Here is a 21,488-nt window from a genome sequence, read left to right as displayed (position 1 = left end):
GGGACAAAGACTTAATTTGTTCTTAATATATTCTTTTAAAAAGTCTTAAAATTGGTATAGAATAATTACACATTTATAGGCTACATTGTTATGTTTCAATATTTATATATGATGTGTAACGGCAGAATGGTTGGAATATTCTTCACCCAACATTTCATTTCCCTGTGTTAGGGACATTCAGAATCCTCTCTACTTAGTGTTCTGAAATAGTTGTTAATCATAGTTATTCTTTTAACCTATTTTTACAGAATTTTATTGCAGTATTGGCACAGTGTTCATGTTTATATAGATTTTAGTAGGGATTTTTTTTTACCATATTTATTGGTTATGATCTCCTCAGAGAAAGGAAAGGCCATTTAACTTTCCAGTAATAATTACTTTATTGCTTTCTTTGTTAACTTCAGACCTTTTGAGTCCACATTGGAGAAGTAAGTTTGGAGTTGCCATTAAATGATGGTTGGCAGTTATATACCTGGTTAATATCCAAGTGTGTTTCTTGATTTCTAAGTATATATAAAACTTTTTTCAAGGAATTTTATTAAACTTTAGTTAGCATGTTTTCTGGCTAATGCCAGTAATTTGATAGCTAAGTAGAAGGGAAACAGCAGTGTGGATACATTATATATCATTCTCAAGGCACCGTTCTGAGATTATTCTACACCTTTTGCCTTTAAGAGAACTTATAATCAAATGGAGTTTGATGGTTCATATGTTTCACACAGTAATGGAATGTATACTTCAGATTTAGAATTCCAGAATTCTAATATAATATATATTTTAGCATACTTTCAAATCTTGTTGGTAAAATGTTTCAAAATATGTTTATTAGCTAGACACTTCATTCGATGACTGTAATCGCAGCATTCTAGGAGGCTGAGGCAGGGGATTCTCAATTTCAAACCCCACCTAGACAACTTACTGATTTAATGAGCTCTTCTCTTAAAGTAAAAAAAGGTCTGGGGTTATAGCTCAGTACAGAAACTCTGGATTTAAGCTCCAGTACCCCTTTCCCCAAAATAAATAAGATTATATTTCCAGGTTTCTGATACTGTAAATAGCTTTCTCCTTAGACATCTCCTTTTTAACATACCACAGCTTTCTGTGTCAGACATAGAAGACAGTTTGTACTAGCTCTCTTGTTATAAGATGTATTCCACTAAAAAGTATTCATTAAATAAATTATCTGTGTAACAGAGAGAAGCACAAAGAACCTCAGGCAAGAAATAGGATGACTTCTTGCAGTTACAGGTTGTACTCATCCACCATAGATGCCAGCCATTCTTAGCAGTATTTTAAAATTTTCCTTTGTACTCTTCATGTTCCTTCATTGGCTTGTCACATCATCACAACTAGCACCATCATTGTGATGATGCGTTAACAATGTTAATGTTGAGCACATTCTAGTGTAAGGCACTGTGCTGGGTTTTTAAAGATGAATTTATTTAAATATTTACAGTATCTTCAAGAGCCGTGTCATTATTTATTATTGTGATGTAGACCACTTATAGAGAATGTACAAAACATCTGTTACGTGCACTATGGCTTAATTGTAAATCCTTGGTTTTTATTTTAGTTTCTGTTCCAGGAGAAGTCAGTCAGTGGCCAACACTATACTTTCACCATGTTTCCAAAGAATAATAAATGTTTAAATATTGGTATTTTCTTTTAAATTTTTACCTACTTTTATTCTTTGAGTTAAATTTTGAGAGAGAGAGAGAGAAAGAGAGAGAGGAGACTTGAATTCTAAAGATGAATCCAAGGTTAGAAAAGTAAAATGATTTGTTGAAGATCACATGGAGTCACTTATTTCAACTATTGTGTTCTTTATTTTATTCTTTTGGCTGCTCATACATAGGAGCCAAGAAGAAGTTATGTATGTAATAATTCTATCTTACTGCTTGGAAGTACATCTTGCTTAATGCCTTACCATCATGCAACTTCATGTAGCCAGAATTGCAGAATCATAGAAAGAGTTCTGTTGACCAGAATTGTGAAAAGAAGTGTGGTTCTTGCTGAGTTACCCAGTCTGGGCTTGATCTCATAATCCTCCTGCCTCATTCTCTCAGAATACTGGCATTACATTTTATGTGCCACCACATCTGGCTTCAGAGCTACTTCTACAATTCAGAAATTGATTTGATAAATAGAATTGCTTAAATCAGTAAGACAGTAATTACATTACAAGCCAGTGTTTCAGAACTTTGAAATTTGGGACCTTTTATGTTGTTAAAAAACAGTGATTTCTTCAGATGTATAGATATGAAATTGAATTTTATTAAAGTGATTTGTATTTGAGAATTGTGTTTCAGGTTACCACATTTAAAAGACTTCTGAATGCAGATTATTGATTTATTTATGCAAAGTCATTAAGACTATACTGAATCTCATACTCTGACTTTTGCTATTGTCAGCTACAGTAGTTTGCCTTTTTTATGTAAGAACATGTGCAGATAAAAGGTATACACCCTACTTGTCCTTAAAAGGGAATTTCTGTTTATTAAAAATTCCATTGAATATCTGTAGGAATACCCTAAAAGTTATTGTGATCTTCTTTCAAACAGCTTTCTTTAAAGCACCGTAATTGTCTCCTTGTCTCTTGCTTGTATGTTCTCTCTGTAAATCAACATGTTTAGTACTTTTGTGTGGTACTCCATCATTGTATGATAATACAACTTACATTGGAACAGCATACTTTTGAGTAACCTTGATTATAGCCTAGAATAACAAGTTTTGTTTGGACTTAGTCATTAAAATGTATAAAGTACATGAGTAGATCATTTCATACCACAGACAACACATAAATATAAGCTAGTTTATTTATTTGGTAAACAGTATTACTTCCTCTGTGCCTGGCACTATTACAGGCCACACCTAAGAATACAGAATATAAAATAGCCACAGGCTGTGTTTTTTTCAGACACAATTTGAATAATGAAACATACATACAGTGTAAATTGAACATCATAAGAGGCTTCTTCCCACTGTGATGAAGTAATCAGTACTGAGTTTGCCCTTTGTATTGGTCACCTTCCCACTGCTGACACAAAATATACAATATTCACAATTTAAGGGAGGAGTGGTTCATTCTTGCTCACAGTTTCAGAGGTTTCAGTCCATCTTCTGTGAACTAAATGGCAAAAATACTATGATGGAAGGACATGCCAGAGGAAAGCTGTGAGCATCCAGAAAGGAAGGGGTCAAGAAACAAATACTTTATAGTATAGTCATCCTGAGGTCATACTCTGTGACCCACCCAGAAATATCCAGACAGAAGTTTACTAATCTCTAGTCTACTCTCAAGCCAATCAAGGTGACAGTCAATACTATCATTCCCTCTGACTGAACTTCAGACACTGGACTCTTGATATCATAGTCATGTGATATCTGACAGAAAAGATTAGGTGGAGGACAAGAACTAGGTGAACTTTGGCATCCTTACTAAAGTTGTGTAACTGTGGAGAACTTTAGCAAAGAACAGAAGTTACTGAATTGAGGAAACAGATCAAAGGAGAATACCTGCTATAGATAATCAGGCAAAAACTCTAAGGCTCGCTGATGCTGGTAATTTTGGTTTCCCATTATGAGAGCTATGGTTCCTAGTGTTGTGGAACCAGTTACTTTTAATCCTAAAAGGACAGAAACTAGGACTGGGGCCCTCTTTTATCCCATGAGGTTGGGAAATCCCGTATGTTTTCTCCCTCATTCTCCAGAATACCAGTACACTTGGGGAAGAACATGAGTTAAGATACAAAGTTCAAGGTTAAGTCCAGTAAAGACAGCCAGACGAGTGCAAGGGGTGCAGCCATTTGTACAGGCAAACCAAGTTCCCTGCGGGGAGACTAAATGTTGGTTGAGGGGATAAGAGTACTGTGTATTCTGTACATACACAGTTGAATTATAATTAATTCAAAATGGGGAGTGCTTCAAGGGGAAATTTACAGACTGAATACAAAGTCCAGAACACTGAATGTTTCTCAAAGTGAGGGACTTAGGTCCTTGCCCCCACCACCATGAAGAACCAGCATCAAGGTTTGAGGGTTTATCATCTGGGTTCAATATTAGTTAGACATAGTCCACTTAGCTGGAGTCTCTGGTATTGCAGGCTTGAGGTAGAAGTGATGAATCTAATGGCTCTTTGCAGCAACCTTGACAGCCGTGGGAGTACTCAAGGTGACTGTATAGGGTCTTTCCCAGCGGGTGCCTAGGGATATGGGATCACCAAGTTGAGCTGCCAGGGGGTCAACGGGTTTTGAGGAAATGGTCTGTTGGCCCCCAAACAAGTGGTGGGTTGAATACAGGAAGGGCTGGCAAGCATGTAAGGACTTATCAATTTCCCCATTAGTAACAGCAGCTTACTTATCATCTTGGACACGGGGAATCAAAGGGGGCGGTCAGCTGAACATGGTCTCCAAAGGAATAATGCCCTAGAGGTAGGGTTACATCGCACATGCAAAAGGGCAAAAGGAAGGAGACTTACCCAGTTTTTGCCAGTCTAAAGAGCCAATTTTGAAAGTTTCCTTTATGCTTCTGTTTGTTCTTTCCGCGTGGCTTGAATTTTGAGGCTGTTAGGCACAATGTAATTTTATATTTTGAATGATCTGAGCTATGAAAGTTGGACCATTGTTGGATCTCAGAAAGGTGGGCAAACTGAATAGAGGCACTATGTTATAAAGGAGTTTTTTAGTTACTATGAGTGTTGATTCAGTCCATCCAGTAAATGTGTCTCAGTTTTGGTGGTCACCGTAGCTCTTGCCACTCAAGTGGCAAGGTACTTGGAGGTACCTGCTGTTGTCTGAAAAGGATGGTTTTAGGCTAGGGAAGCAGGACATCAGTCAGGTCAGCTCGCAGGCTTGAAACCAAGTCAATAATGTCCATACAATTATGTATCAGCACTGAGGAGTCATCATCAGGCAGGAGAGTTGCAAATTGAGGGCCGAGGTAGACAGGAACTTGATGCAGTCAATATTGAAAGCTTGTTCTTCTAACTCAGTCCAGATTAAAGGTCCACATGGATCCCCTCCAGTAGAGATACAGAGTGGCTGGGCCATTTCAGTAAAACCCTGAATCCACAACCAACAGTAGTCCAGAGCATCTAGAAATTTTCTAATTTGATGTTTAGTCTTGGGGAAGGGATTTTTAAGGTAGCCTCAATCCTTTAATCCCACAAAGCATGTTTTTTCTTTTGATATATATCCCAGATAAGTGACTTTGGGCAGGCAGAGCTGTGCCTTTTTGGTGGAGACTCAATAGCCCAATTTGTCTAAGTCTCTCAATGGGGCCTCCATGGCTTCCTGACAAGAGGACAAATCTGTGGTGGCCAGTAGTAAATCATCTACATACTGAAGCACTTGATGGAGGGATGTTCTCCCTGAAAATCTTAGATGATTTTTTTTGGTCCCAGGGATCGAACTCACAACCTTGCGCTACCAGGCAGATGCTTATACTGCTGAACTAAGTCCCCAGTCCCATCTACTGAAAATCTTGTAGGTCCCTCATTAGGGCCTCATCAAATAGAATTGGCACATTTTTGAACCCCTAAGGTAAACACGTCCAGGTCAGTTGTCCTAATTTTCCAGTCTTAGGGTCTGTCCATTTAAAGTCGAAGAGGGGTTGACTTACTGGAGCTAGTGGTAGGAAGAAGAAGGCATCCCCTCAGGTCCAATGCGGAGTAGCAGATGTGCATAGGAGGCAGCAAACTTAGCAAAGTATATGGATTAGGAATAGTGTGGTGGAGAGTCATGACTCCTTTATTTACCTCTCGGGGGTCTTGGACAGGCTGATAGTCTGAATTCCCAGGCTTCTGGACAGGTAGCAAAGGCGTATTTTAGGCTGACTTACAAGAAATCAAGATATTGGCCTCTTTTAGCCTTTGAATGTACTTGGAAATTCTTTACTTGGCCTGTAAGCTAAGTGGATATTGGCAGACTTAGGCTGGGGTAGCCCCAGGGTTAAGGGTTGATTGCAAGTCCCAGAAGATTGGATTCTGTCCGGACCCTAGAAATCTCCTTTTGCCATTTTTGTAGCAACGAGGTCGGAAGGGAGTCTGCCAGGAGCGAGTCCCCCAGAAACCGGTATCCTTTGGTCAGAGGACAAGTAAAAAGAATAGCAGAAAGAGGAGTGGTAGTCACCTCTGATCTGGCTTTCTGAAGATCTCTAGTCTTTCTATTAAACCCAAGAGTCACCGAGGGGTTTGTGCCCTCAAAACAGATTTGAGCCTGTAACTTGTGGAGCAAATCTTGTCTGATCAGATGGTAAGGACATTTGGACATGACAAGGAAAAAGTAGGTTAGAGACCCTCTGCTCCAATCTGTAATACTGGCCTGAGTCCATGGGTAAGCCTCTATTTTCCAGTTGTTCCTTAAATGCTTGTCTTGGTCTGAGTCAAGGGACCAACTGGTTGTTGCAGGACTGAATAGCTCGCTCCTGTGTTAACCAAGCTGGCCTTTTGGGCTATCTCCATTAACTCTGAGAGTGCCTTACTATTGAATCTTTCTAGCCTTTGAAGCTTTTTTTTTCAGTATCTGGGGCTGATTGGGAGACAAACGTGCTGTTTAGGGCACGTCTATTTTTAGGTACTACGAGATCGGTAGGTATAGAGGAAGTGTTCCAAGAAAGCAGATAGAGCCTTGTCAAGTCCCTAACTTATCTCTATTTAGACAGATTATTTGGCTTCTAAGCACCAGTTTTAAAAGCACCCAAACAAGTCTGGTGAAACCATAGAAGAGCCTCCTTACCTTGAATAGAGCGAGTGAAGGGCTTGGGGCCCCTACAGCTTGTCGGGCTTGTGTTCATCAGGGAAGCCATGCTGCTGCCCGTGTTCTTGGCCCCTGTTGTAGTCAGGGGTTGTACACAGAGAACAATTAGGTTCAGGACATGGAGTTTATAATATTTTATAATGGTCACCGGAAGTTAACACAGGAAAATGCAGGAAATCTATCCACAACACCAAAGACATAGATTAAGAACCTAAACCCCATAGCACATGTCCCACATGAGTCCAGATAAAAACCCAGAGCTCAGGACAGTGCCTCCACGAGTCCAACTGGAAGTCCAGAGCCCACAAGAAGGACTCACGCCAGTCTCCTTTACGGATCTGTGCCGGGAAGACCCAAGGGTCAGCGGTGGAAGCTAGAAAGTCTATGCCAGCAGGATGAAGGAGCTGTGCTAGTGGGATGAGGGTTCTACACTGGAGCCGAGAAGTCACACTCACACCTAAGAGCGGGGCTGTCCTGAAAGGCACCACAGCTGTCCTCAGTGACACAGTGGCCCTGAGCTCCTCCTACGACAAGCGCAGTTGGGTACGTACCAGGAAGCAGCGTGATGAGTTCATCCTGGAGACCAGGCAGTACATGTCTTCCCCTTCGGAGTCAGGAAGCGCAATGCTTGATGTGAGGACCAAAGCTTCTCCAGGAGAACCAACAGCTCAGACAGCAACTTGCAGGAGAACCCACAATGTCTCCTTAACGCCTCAGCCCTCAACATCTCCCTTCTTCTCCACCTATTTATCCTGGCAAGTTTACTCAGGTGCAGCATCTTCGCCCAATGCCATCTGATGTAATCCAGCTGGCGTTAAGTTGACCACCAGTTCTTAATCCATAACAGCCCCTAAGAGCTGGAAACCACCCTTGTGGTGTGGCGTGGACTTTTGGCTTTGTCTCTGGCTCCTCTCAAGGGTTGCTGCTGTCTGGTTGCTTGTGCTGCTGGTGCTGGGCAGGAAGCAGTTAAGATGCCTTGCTCCTACTGAATGCTCAACATGGGGAGAAGAAAAGGGGGCCAACCTATTCTCTGTAATGGGAGCCTAGAGGTGTCTAGGCCTCAAGTTTCAGGGTTCAGGGTCACAGGAGTTTGCAGAGCCTGCAGGTGGGACATGCTGGGTGGGGTGCCTGCAGGAGTGGCCCCATTGGCAGCTGCAGTGGCAGCGCTGTTGTTTTTCAAAGAGTTGAGATAGACCTGCTAACACAAAGAGAGGTTAAGAGTCCTTTCCACAGACCAAGAAACTAAGAAAGCAGGCCATTTAAATTCACAAAAAGTTTGGAGCTTCCCTCGGTAAACAGGTTCATCGTAAGAAGAGGCTCTCCAGACAAAATTTCTGAAAATGGTTAAGAAAACATTGCAAAGGCAACAAAAAGCAAAAGCAGACTGACACAATTACATGAATAGCAAGCATTAAACCTGTAACAAACAACATTAACAAAACAAAGATATAAATTAACCGAGAACTAGTTCAAAAAGTCAACAAGTTAACAAGTTCCAGACAACATCTTGTCTGGGAACTGTTCTTGGAGATTTTAAAGTTGTACCCAACATCTCCAAAGATCCCGGAGGGGCACCCCAACAAAAAGTAGAACAACTTTACCGGTAAGATCCTTACTGGTAAGGATCTTACCGGTAAGGATCTGGATCTTACCTGTGCAGATCATTAGTGTCCAGGGGTTCTGGTTTTCTCTTTGAAACAAAGATTCCTCAGGAGCAAGGAATGTCTCTAGGCAGTCCCCCTGAGGAACAATTGCCTCAAAGAGAGGCTTGGATCCTATAATCCCGGATGAGCCCCCAAATGAGATGTGTTCTTGAACAACAGTATAGAAATCTGAGCAGCCAAATTGATATATTTGAAATTTAATAACTGAGCTCAGGACTACTCGTTATATAGACAACACCCCCCTCACCCCAACCCCGTCAGGGTCCAAACAAGTGGCCCCAAACTGGGAAGTTACAGAGTTTTTAAAAGAGAGAATCACAAAAGGCACCCTGTTGGAAACAATTTAGCTTGAATCTTTTATTAATTTTCCATTGATACCTATATCCTGCTTCTTTTGTTGAGCAGGTTAATTTTTCTCCTGTAGGTTCAGTTCATTTTGCTTTTCTCATGGGACTTGCACCCTAAGTAATTTTCTATTTTTCTGAGTCAAATACAGGGTACTACTTAAATGCAAGGCTGAGGATGGCATCAGTTATGCCAAGCCCCAACAGCATCTACAAGTGAAAACTCAGGACATTTTAACAAATGTACAGAACATTTTACATGAATTAATGTAATTTCACAGCTCATCCATGATGTAGGTACCAATTTAATCCAAAATAACTGATGAAGAAACTTAAGTACATAAAGCTTCTTGGAGCCAACAAAAGTAGAAGACATGTGACTCCAATTTAGACTTTCTGATACCAAACACCAAATCCTTGATTCCTGCACTAACTCCACACTACAATACTACCATGTTACACAGCCTCTTCATATTGTATCTTAAAACCACTTGCTTACTTTATTTCTCATAGCCATAGTCCTCATTGTTCTACATTTTAAACTTGCAGGTGAGCTTATAAACAATGTACTTAATGTTTTACATGCTTAGAATTATCTACACCTTAAAATAATTCTTTGACTTTGTGAGGAAACCAAGGTTTACTGAAGCTAAGCAATTAGCCTAATTACTTGTTACTAGTAAGAGCTAGAGTCAAAACCTACATGTTTCAAATCATTTTGCCTGTTTTCTAAACCTCTGCCAGATTCCCGAAGTCAAATCTTTTATACCTTTTCATGTTCCTAGTGTGGTTTCAGATCATTCTCAGAGCAGTAGTTTCATTTTGTCTTTTCCATCACAATAAAATACCTGATTTTGTTTGTAGTTTCTTTTTACTCATCTTACTCAACCACTGTTTTGTTTTTGTTTTGTTTTGTTTTGTTTTGTTTGGTTTGGTTTTGGTTTTGGTTTGGGTTAGGCAAACACTTTAATTGTAAAAATTCTTTTAGCTATCTGAATTAATCTTATATATCAGCTTTTACAGTTAAGTCTACTAAAATTCTAGGCTTTCAAGAAAAATACCGTGTTCTACTTTTGAACTTGCCTTTTTATGTTCTCTACTATCCAGTATCATGACTATCAGACAATCTGTCTATTTATTTATTTTTACTTTTGTTTGTTTGGTACCAGGGATTGAATTTATGACCTTCCACTTACCAGTTAAGTGCTTGAGCCAGTGAGCTAAATCCCTGGCCCCAAACCATCTTGTCTTATCTGTGATTATACCTCTCAGTTTGTTTGACTTACACATAAGATTACCTATAATTGGGGCTGGGGCATAGCTCAGTGGCATAAGCACCTGCCTTGCAAACAGGCGGTCGTGAGTTCGATCCCTGGTACCGATAAAAATGAAAAAGACCCCCCCAAAAAAAATACCTATAATTTGGAGCGCTATTATCATCTACTTTAAAAATAATTTAATTGCATTATTAGATTTGCACAGTACCCCACAGATAAGGTAGAAATAAAGATAAATAGAAGAATTAAATACTCACTGTAATCTATAAAGATAACCTTAGTTGGAATTCCCTGAGAAGGGAAATCAGTATGACATTGAACTTCACAGAACTGAAATGATACTCTTTGCTAGAAATTACGTATTTCGGTAAGAGGTTTCATTTTTTACTTTGCTATAATCTACTCAGCTTCTGAATAATACCATGTACTCTACATTCTTTTCAAAGTCCTCAAACATTTATAATTTCTAGGACCCTGATCTTTTCCCTCGACTCTGTCTCATAATTCTTGTACATTCCTCAAACCCCTGTCAAATTCTGCTCTGCTCAGTTTTTTTTTTTTTTTTACATTTCTACTCAAAGGTGCTAGTTCTTGTCTATTATTAGTCCCAGAATTTTATTGTAAAAATTTTATTAAAGTTTTTAAATATGTAGTTTTGCTTGGTTAGAGATCAGTACTGTCTTGATCAGAACTCAACAAGTATAATAGTTATTCTGATGCCATAACATTGCTTTTGTTTGTTTGTTTTGGTTTGGTTTGTTTTGTCTTTTTTGAGGCAGGATTTCACTATGCAGTTCAGGCTATCCTTGAGCTCACTTTGTAGCCCAGGCTGGCTTTGATCTCACAGCAGTCCTCTTGCCTCAGCTTCCCAAATGCTGGGATTACAGTGTGACACTGCTTTGATAAAAATCTAGTAATGGATTTAAGAGCTGTTGGAACAAAATTATAATCATTTTTCCTTTACTAGGTAATATTTAATAAATAAAATACTTCATTTTTAATTAGTTCATGAGAATACAATGAGAGATATTTTGATACTGGCTGTTAGTAGGCTGTATATAAATCTATTCAGATCTTCATTTGTGGTAGTGATTTTTAAAAACAACCTAAGTATTACATTGTTAACATAGTTGAGAGTTCAGCTATTCCCAAACTTACTTTTTTATGAGAAAGTAACCACCCATAGTTTTAGGGTTTTGTTGCCAAGAACAGTAACAGGCTTTTTTCCCCCTTTCCTTCTTTTCCTTCCCTTTCTCTCCATATCTTAGATCCCTTCTCCTGTTTTACTTCTTCTTCTCTTCCTCTTCCTCCGCCTCTTTTTTGTACATATCTGTAGTACATAATGATCACATTTCTCATAGGACCTCAATACATGTACACAACACATCACAATTACTTTTCTAAAATTCTATTTCCATCCCCTGCATCTGTTTTTTTTTTTTTTGTTTTCAAAACACATTTAACAGTATATATATACACTCTGAAGTTTAAATTGTGGTTTAGTTGCCTGTAGGTTTTGAATATTGGCACATTTAAATTTTTTCTGTATTCTTTTAATGTGTTATCACTTTTATCCTAAAAAAAATAATTCTGGCCATTGTAGTGGCAAAGTTTTACAATACTTTTAACAATGTCTTTTAGAAATAACTTAAGAGTTCCCTGTTTATCAGTAATGGATGAGGATTTGGAAAACATGCTGAAACTTTTGAAAATAAGTAATGTGATCTTAAATACTCACATGTCTTAGGCATCTATGGCTGTGACCCTAATTCATTCATACAAATGAATTTCATATCTAACCAATCCTTTTGATACTTAGTCCAGTACTAGCCTAAGCACAATAACACTTAAAGTTTATTTAATAGTTCAAAAGCACCAAAGCAGTCTCCAATTTTAACTTTTAAAATATTGTTTTTTAAGTGTATATCAGTGTTTTAAAATTTTTCCCTAAAATCAGTAAATAAAATTGATACATGCTTTCAATAAGTAAAACATTTAATTTACAAATTGCATGTTACATGCAGCTATCTTCTATATAATAATGAATGAATGGAAGTCCGTAGACTTTGTGATTAAATTTGTAACTCTGCCTCAGTGTCAAATTGACATAATATTTTTTCCATTAGTTTTGACATCTTCCATTAATGTCTGACAGTAAAATGTTTGATTTGTTAAACTATGTTGATTAGGCCTGATTAGATTATTTTTAATCCTGCTGTTGGTATTCATCACAATGGAATATTAGAGTAGATATTTCTACATAAAGAAAACTTTTGATTACAGTTTCTATTAAAAAATAACTTTACAACTTAGTCCTGCACTTTGCTTAGTTAATACTTGTATTTAATGGCACAGAAAGCCATTAAAGAGAGCTCTTTGCTTTGTAAAGAGAGAACATAACTAAAGGTAATAGAGAATCACAGTTTATGTTTTGAATATTAGATTTTAGCCTTCCCCATTTTAAGTGAAGCTTTTTTTTTTAAAGTGAGTTTTTAGCAAGGCCCATCTCCTCTATGAAGAATGCAGCTAATTTTTTTTTTTTTTTTCTGGCACAAAAACTAGGGTAACCTGATCTGAGTCTGACAGAGTGTTTCGTTCATTTAAGTGCTTCCATCTGTTGCCTGCTGTTCCCCTTACTCATGACCCCCCTGTGTTTCTCTCTTTCCCTTTCCCCTTCTCTTTCCCTGTTTCTTTCTCCTTCTCTCTCTTTCCTCCTCCTCCTTCGTTCTCTCTCTCTCTCTGTCTCTCTCTGTCTCTCTCTCTTCTTCTCTCTCAGCCCCCCTGAGGAAAGCAAAGTTTGTTGAGAGCCCACGAATTCCAGAATCCGAGCTTGGCTCCCCAACACTCACTTCAGCTCAGAAACTGGACGTGGATGCATACTGCTCTGGTAAGCATGCATGCAAAGTGTCTGCTTTGAAAGAGCAGTATTTTACATGTATATAACTTATAAAAACATGTTTCTTCTTTTGCAACTCATATGTTCTCCTTTAAAGTGCATAGTTTTTACTGAACATTCTGTTTTGATTTGCTATAATAATGAAAATATTGAAAATAATTTCAAAGGTAATTTTCAGTATAATTGAAATAATTTTGGCAAACAGTTTTCAGGGTTTTTTTTTTTTTTGTGATTTGAAGTAATTGAAGAAATTTTGTTGTAGCCATGTAGATACAAGAATGTTGAACATATGAATAGGGATATACATTTAGTGCCAGATCTTTTGCATGTGATCTAATATGCCCAATTCCTGTTGGAATTGTGGGTAATTACAGATATACATGTTATTGGAAACATTAAACTTGAATTAAAAAATAGTTTCGTGAGTTCGACTTCTTTTGGACACTCAATTTTAGAAATACTTCTTGTGAATGGCGTGTAAACACATGCGGGACCTCACCGAAACCCTTCTTGTGTAAGGAACAAAACTGAGACAGATATTATCAGTGCTTAGATTCCTTCAGACTTAGGTGAATTGCTTTGTAACATCCTTTACACTCTAGAAAAAGTCTGTAGAACTGTGTCAGAAATGTTCACAACTCTTGTTGAATATACAAATTGCAACATTAGTACAAGACTTAGAAAACTTAGTTTTGTTTTCTTTTCCTTAAATTTGTGCTCATCAAAATTGGTATTAAGTCATCATGAATGAAACTAATTCGTATTTACAACTTAGAAGTCGATAGAATAAAATGATTCCTAGTCCCAGGAAAGGTGCCAATAGTTCTAATATGAAATGTCAGGATAATGTATCTGTGAAGTCAGGTCAGACAAGTTAAAACAAAATAATGAGCAAAATCTTGGCCAGGCATGGTGGCACACACTTATAATCCCGGCAATTGGGAGGGTAAGGCAGGAAGATCACCATGAGTTCAAGACCAGCCTGGGTTACATAGTGAGTTCAGGGCCAGCCTGAATTACATAGTGAGGCCCTGTATCAGAGAGCAGGGGAGGAGGGAAAAAGGGAGGGAGGGAGGAGGAAGGAATGAAGGACAAGGAGGTGGGTAGGGTGGGCAGAGCTTGGACAAATTTAATAACATGATTTTATGAATCAATTTTGAATATTGAAAGATCTTAGAGATTTTACTCTCAGGACTTTGAACCTTGTACTTTAACCACTGTTTTAGAGACTATTCTTTCCTAAATCAGTAATGGTTTTTTTATCTTAGTAACCAACTTTTCTGTTTCCTACTGTAGCACATAGAAGAGTCTTTTTCATGTCTTGAGGTACAGTCATACTTCTTTTTTTTTTTTTTTTTTTTTTTTTTTTGTCTTTTTCTTTTTTATCCGTACCAGGGATCGAACTCACGACTTTGCCCTTGCTAGGCAGGCGCTTATGCCACTGAGCTAAATCTCCGGCCCCAGTCCCAGTCATACTTTTTAAGCAATGGAATATTGTGCTTTGCATTTCTTCATGCAACTTTTAGTGTTACAGATAAAATAAATAAAGGTGCTAATTGCTATACTTTTTCAAGAGACCTTTTTGTTTTGCTTGCTTTTTTCTCTTGGGTTCTGGAGATCAAACCCAAGGTCTTATACGTGCTAGGCAGCAAGCTCCTTAACCAAACCGTTTCTTCCTACCCTTGCAGGCCTTTTCTTTTCAAATTTACATATTAGAATAGCTGTCAAGGGAAAGCTTATTTCTTTGCTTCTTCAATTCCCACTTGACATCTTTAATCAACTTTATCTATTGTTATTGTCATACAAGCAGAATAGCTGCTGTTTATTAGAATGTCTGCATTCAATCACTGTGCACAACCTTACCAAAATAAATGTTGATGCATACTTTACACAAGCATGAATTTCTTTCTGATTTATAATTGAACCAAACTAAATTTCAATGAAGATTTTTAGAAAACCAGGAAAAAAATAAAATACCATGTCAAAATGTTAATCGCCATGGTATGTGTCTTCCCTTTTCTTGGCTGAAACATATAGAAAGCATAGAAACTTCATAATGATTTGATCTTTTATAATAAAGTTATTAGACTTTCTAAAAGTAAGTTTCTACTGAGATAAGAATAGTAATGCGACATATTATCTATTAAACAATAACAACAAATGAATAAAACAGTTCGCTCATAAAACAAATTGTTGGAACTTAAAAATGGACACACCAAAGTACCTGTGGTGTTTTTGCATGCTGGTTCATTGAACTGGAAATTGGAAGGCTGTAGAAGTACCCTCAGAACCAATCTTCATGACCTTTTGCTCTCCACTTTCCCCCTTCTTTCTCCTGTAAGTAGGCAAGCAGACAAGGGGAGTTGCCTTCTCTGAAGTTCTCCCATTTCCCTGAAGATAGAGTCTCCAAAAAAGGAATTCATTTGTCATGAGTTCACTCCTATGGCAATCTCATCAATGAGGGAATATTAACCACATCACAGGAAAAGAGATAAAAGGTGGACACCATGCACAGAAAGATTGTCATAGATTTTCACCTCTTCTGAGGACCTGTTCATCTTTCCCAAAACTCATTTACTCACCCTTAAATTGCCCTTATCTTCTCTCCATTGTCCTCTGAAAGATGTATAATCTAGATCTTTCTAGATACTTAAGGACTCACTTTTCTTTCTTGTAATGCCATTGGGCATATAATGACGTTGTATACCGTTTCTCCTATTAACCTGTATACTGTTGGTTTTTTCATAGATTCAATTACATAAACCTTCAGAAAGTAGAAAGGAAGCAGTATCAATCTATACTTTTAAATTTTTTGAATAAGATATGCAGCACTAGCAGAACAACTAACATTTTATTGTGCACTCCTATATAACAATTAAAGCTAGTGTCCTGATATCTTCTTGTCTACCTGCTTTATTCATTATCACCTGTGCATTTAGGGAACTATATTTCACAGAGACAGCAATCATAATAAACTATAGATTAGAACAGTGGTTCTCAAATAGCATTCCTCAGAATCTGAGTAACTCTGAGGTAGAAAAAGAATTTGCATTTCTGAAAAATCCCTGTATGATGCCTAAATTGATGGTTGAGGTTCCATACTGTCAGAATCAACTGGGTTATAAAGGGCTATTATAGATTGTTTAAAAAAAAAAAGGTATAATAGAAAAAAGCTGGAAGTTTATAGGGATTCCTTTTACTATTGTTGACTTCTGGAGTGTAATTGGCAATGTTGTTTCTGTATTATCTATGCTTAAACCTTTAGGTCTTAAAAAGGTTGAAGGAACAAAACTTCTGTGTTTAAGACATACATATTTTTGTTAGTTTCTCCATCTGTACCTGCCATCTGTGTATTCATGTATAACTTTTGTTGTTGTGAAGGGAGTTTGTGGGTCAAACAAGATCAAATCATTAATATTTGGTCTGCAAAGTCTAGGGAAAGCTACTTTGGGATGTACAGTAGCTTTTGATTCAAAATACTTGCCTAGTAAATTGAATGCCTATGTATCTTTAGATTTTATAATCAAAATTTAAAGTCAGTTTTGTTTTAGCAGAAAATGTGAGAAATATATAGAACCAAAGATGTGCTTTGGTTCTGCAATTGCAACCATGAAGATGATTGATAGTGTTAACATAACTAAACTATGAAGTAGGGAATTGTTAGGGAATTATGTTAAATAATTGTCTGACAGTGGACAAATGAAGACCTGGAGAATTTAAATGATTTATCTGGGTCATAATAGGATTTATTGCTGAACTGTTGAAGTGGGCACAATATAGTCCAGAAATATATTGCCCTTTAATCTGTTACTATAAATTCTATGAGTATCCCTTACTATTTTCAGATTAAAACTAGGAAAATCAGTTTTTATGTATGAGATTGGGCTGTAATACACATTTGTGAAAAAGGTAACCAAGTAATATCAGTTATTTCAATACAACAGTTCCTCAAATAGGATAGATCATTGTTTCTTTGTAACTTTTCTGCTTATAATACTAAAATTAGCCTTGTGATTTTAACTAGTTCACTTAATCTAAGCCTCAGTTTTCTCATCTGTAAAAAAAAATGGAGATAACAATCTTAAAGTAATACATATAAAACACTTAGACTCATTTCATTGGCTCATAGTAAATGCTTACAAATGTTAGCTAGAGATATTACTGTAGGTATAATGCTGAGGTATGAAAAATATCTTAAAAGTATTCTATAAATCAGGAAAATATTTAAAGTTTAGGGACATTTTTAATTATACATATGGAGCATGTGTATTTTGTCTGTGCTTCAGTTTCTTGTCACATCAACATTATATGTAGCCTATCATTTCCATAGTTTTATTAAAGATGTGTTTACATAGATACGAAAATACATTTTCTTTTTTTTTGTCTTTTTCCTTTTTATCGGTACCGGGGATCAAACTCACGACTGCTTGCAAGGCAAGCACTTATGCCACTGAGCTAAATCCCCAGCCCCCAAAAATACATTTTCATAGTTAAAATACCTAAAAAAGTACACCAAGCTATAACACTGGTGCCTAAAAAGGAGAAAATTTGGATTGTTGCAGCATTAGAGTACAGTTGGTGAGATGATACTAATTTTAGCAGAACTTGTACCTGGTTGGTTGGATTACAGGTAGTTTTAAGTTTCTTTCTTGGGCTGTGAATAAGAGCTTAGGTTTTATAGTTAGATCTGTTTAACTTCTGACTTTTCTATGTACTAGCTAAAGTATGCATAAAGTATACTTTATTCTTTTTAAAAATTTTTGTAAAATTGTGCTAAAATATATTTGTAGTTAATATGACTTACTGTGAGTAAGCAAAATAATATCTATCACATAATTAGCTCAAGGAAAATAAACACTGAGATAGCAACATCTTTATTGTTCGTCATCATTACTTTTGTGTGTTTTCTAAAATTTAAACAGTGAACTTGTATTAAAAATTTTCAGTAATCAAGTGCTAAAAGATAATATTTTTGTTTATATTTTTACTTCAGAAGAATTTGTTATACATTTTTTAATAAATACAATGTGTCAAGTGTACTATGTATTTTGACACTAATGGCAGACCGGGACAACAGTTTTATTAAACAGGTGCAAGGATGAGGACCAAAGTCCAGACTGGTCTTCTGAAAATAAACTTTTATCTACACCAAGTACTTTCAGAGGAATTGGAGATTAATGTTTTTTATATGGATCCTTTCAAATCTTTTTAAAAGTGGTAATGCCTTTCAAAGATAATGGTATTTATTGGACAACAAAATTAAGATGTATTTAAAATTCAAGAAAGGAAAAAAGTTTTATACTGATTGATACGTGTTCATATATGTTTTGCATTTGTAAAGCATTTTTAATTTGGAATTCTTATCATTATACAGTCAGTACAAGTAAAAGCCACTATAGACAAAGTATTTTATATAGAGTGAATTCCTTGATCTCTTGTCCCAACATCTAATTAATTATAATCATTTCACTTAAAAGGCTGGTTCACTTTCTTCCTTTCATTTTTAAAACATTTCTCAAAACACTGTCAAATTCAAATGTTATCCTTTAATAGTTAGGCATGCTTTTGTTTTCCTGTAAATTTCATCCTTGTAAATAAAATCCTTTGCATGATTTGTCTTGGCCTATGGATACAAAGACCGTTTATCTTCTAATTCATATCATTCGTTACTTGTGTTTGTATTCTACTGGTTTGTAAATGAATGCTATAAGTGCAAAGCAGAATTGTTAACTTGAGTTAAAATACAGACTAATTTATTTATAATAGAATTCAAAATCATGAGATATTTAGGGATAAATTTAACAAATTATGCACAAGACATACACTAAACATCAAAAAAGTTAAGAAAATTTTAAAAGGGTCTACTACTCAGAAGTTATAAGATTCAGTGTTGTTAGTATAGTAATTTTACCCAAATTGATTTAATTTACAATCACAGGAAACAATATTTGTAGAGATTTATCAACTGATTCTAAAATTTACATTTAAATGAGAATGGCCTAGAAGGCCAAAAAGAATTTTCAAAAGAATAACAAAAGACTTCTAGACTTAACATTATTCATCATTGAAAGTGTCAGAAAAATTTAGTAGGAAAATGAACGTTTTTGTCTGTTACTGCAGACTGGTACACAAAAGTTCATTTCAAATAAATTCCAAATGTACAAGCTAAGAGTAAAACTCTGTAACCTTAGAATGGACAGAGATTTCTTGAATAGGAATAAAAAGTGTGAGCGATCAAAGTAAAAACTCCAAAAATTTGAACTTTATTTAAATTAAAAGATTTTGTGTTTCAAATATATTCTTTAGAAAATGGAAAGGAAATCCATACAATAGGAGAAAATACTTGTTCTCGTGTATCTAAAGTCCTTAGATCCAAAATAAAGAACTGTTACAACTGATTAACAAGACAGCCAAATTTCCAAATAGATTTGAGCATTCACAAAAGAAAATGCTATAATGGTCATTAAACATGTCAATTGATATTAAGCATTGTTAGTCATTAAAGAAATATAAATTAAAACCAATGAGATACCACTATGTACCAATGAGATACCACTATACACTCATTAATGTGGCTAGAATATAAAAGGTTCACCATACTAAGTCTGGGTGAGGATATGGAGAACCTAGAATTCTCAGGCACTGCTTGTAAAGGTCTAAACTAAACCATCATTTAAAAACTGTCAGTTTTTTATGGAATTGAAATTTTAAGGTTTATAATCTAGTCATCGCAGAGCTCTTGTGTTATTCAAAGAGAAACTGAAGTATATATGCACTTAAAGACTTACATGAATTAACACTTTTGGTTGTAATCACCAAAAACAAAACAGTCAAATATCAATCAAAATGGGAAATTTTGTAATGTGGTATAACAATATAAAGAATACTGCTTAGCTACATAAAAGAACAAATTGTTGAAACATTGCAACACTAGTGTACAGCTCAATGTGAAAGTGCTAAGACAATACAAAGAATGGAGAGAGTGTGGAAATGCTAAGAGAACACCAAGAATTGAGAATGTGGCCCTAGATTTTGTGTGTTATCTGCGTACAGTCTACCGTATTAGGGGTGTAGATTGGGGATTTGGATGTGTTAACTATTTGATACTCATTTCTTGGTACAGTTTCAGTTATTATTCATTTTCTATGTATGCTGACTACTTGAAGAAGAAGGTACTCTTTGCACTTGTTGTAAAGTATAAACCATTGCTAAGGAGAAAATTAGTATCCTCAGGAAAAGATCAAAATATCTTTTGAAATTTTTAGCACTTGCTTTTTTATAGCATTTCTAGCTTGAATTTTATATATCACAGAATTTTTAATTTGATTTAGTTAAAGTTACTGAATGATGGGAATTGTGCCAATGGTTCATAAACCTAACACATATGTCTGACACCCAATATAGCACTGGGCACATCTGAAGTACTTAGTAAATAGTTATTTAGTTAATGGGGGCTTTTATATGTTGTCTATAGTAGGTAATTCTGTTAAATATAAAAATAAACACATAGGTAATTTATATTTAATAATGACATATATCTTGTTGGCAGAATGATGAAGTTGTTAAGAACATAGATTCAGAAGCCAGACAACCAGGACCTAAATATTTATTATTTAAGTAACTCTATCCACATGGAAGAAGGAATTTAATCTTTGTGGTCTCAAATTTGCTATCTCTAAGATAAGGAATATGTTAAGATTAAATAATTTTATATATTTAATGCACTTAGAAATGTACCCAGCACTAATAGCTCAGTATGTTGCAGTTATCGCTGATACTACTATTACTGCTACTATTACTTCTACTGCTAGTATAAATATTGTTCCAGAAATAAAATGGTTTTTAAAATAACATTAAATATTGCTATATTTTGTCATTTCTGTTGGTGTTGAACTGATAAGTCATATAGAATTTGAATCAGAAAATTGTTCCCTCTGTTCTTTCAAGTCTACTGTTAAACATCAAACTTACTAATTTCAAATATGGCTTTCACTCAGAAATATCTTCCATGTTCTTCCCTATTCCTTCCCAAGATAAATTTCTCTCTTCTTTGTATGCTTTATCCCTATCATTAATTTGTAAATATTTCTTATATACATTGATTTTTCTCTTAATTCCCAAATGCATGTGTTTATGGTATTTGGAAGTGAGCTCTTAAAGGAGTTTTTATAGGATTAGATGAAATTTTAGAGGTAGGAGTGCTGTGATGGTAGTAGTGATTTCATGCAAAGGAGACCTTAATCAGAATGTTTTTTTCACTCTATGTGACACCCTCCACCAAGTTATGATGCAACATGCAAGTTCTCAGGGGATGCCAGTGCCATTCTCTTCAACTTTTCAACCTCCAGAAACTTTAGCTGAATAAACTTCTAGTCTTTATAAATTACCTGGTCTTGGGCATTTCATTATAACAATATAAAACCTATTAAGACAGATAGAGGAAAGGACAATGTTGATATTTAGAAGGAAGGAAAGAAGATTAGATTGACGTATACATATGTTTATATTTTTCAGAAGCTGAAGAAATTCTTAAGACTTTTTGCCTCAACTTT

General features: G+C 35.9%; 1 protein-coding gene across 12 annotated transcripts in view; it reads left to right on the top strand.

Moving 5' to 3' along the window:
• Tanc2 (tetratricopeptide repeat, ankyrin repeat and coiled-coil containing 2) overlaps positions 1-21,488 on the top strand; it is a 463,309-nt gene that overhangs the window by 203,680 nt on the left and 238,141 nt on the right. For 7 of the 12 annotated variants that reach the window (XM_063242108.1, XM_063242110.1, XM_063242107.1 and 4 more), the window contains one exon: positions 12,817-12,927. The exons of the other annotated variants lie outside the window; for them this stretch is intronic. In XM_063242108.1, coding sequence (XP_063098178.1) covers positions 12,817-12,927 — 111 coding nt within the window. The remainder of the gene's footprint in view (positions 1-12,816; positions 12,928-21,488) is intronic. 12 annotated transcript variants of the gene reach the window in all.

Source organism: Cavia porcellus, unplaced genomic scaffold, assembly GCF_034190915.1.
Source record: "Cavia porcellus strain 051 isolate PalLab524CR breed Dunkin Hartley unplaced genomic scaffold, mCavPor4.1 scaffold_32, whole genome shotgun sequence".
Classification (NCBI taxonomy): domain Eukaryota; kingdom Metazoa; phylum Chordata; class Mammalia; order Rodentia; family Caviidae; genus Cavia; species Cavia porcellus.
This window is presented reverse-complemented; position numbering and strand designations above follow the sequence as displayed.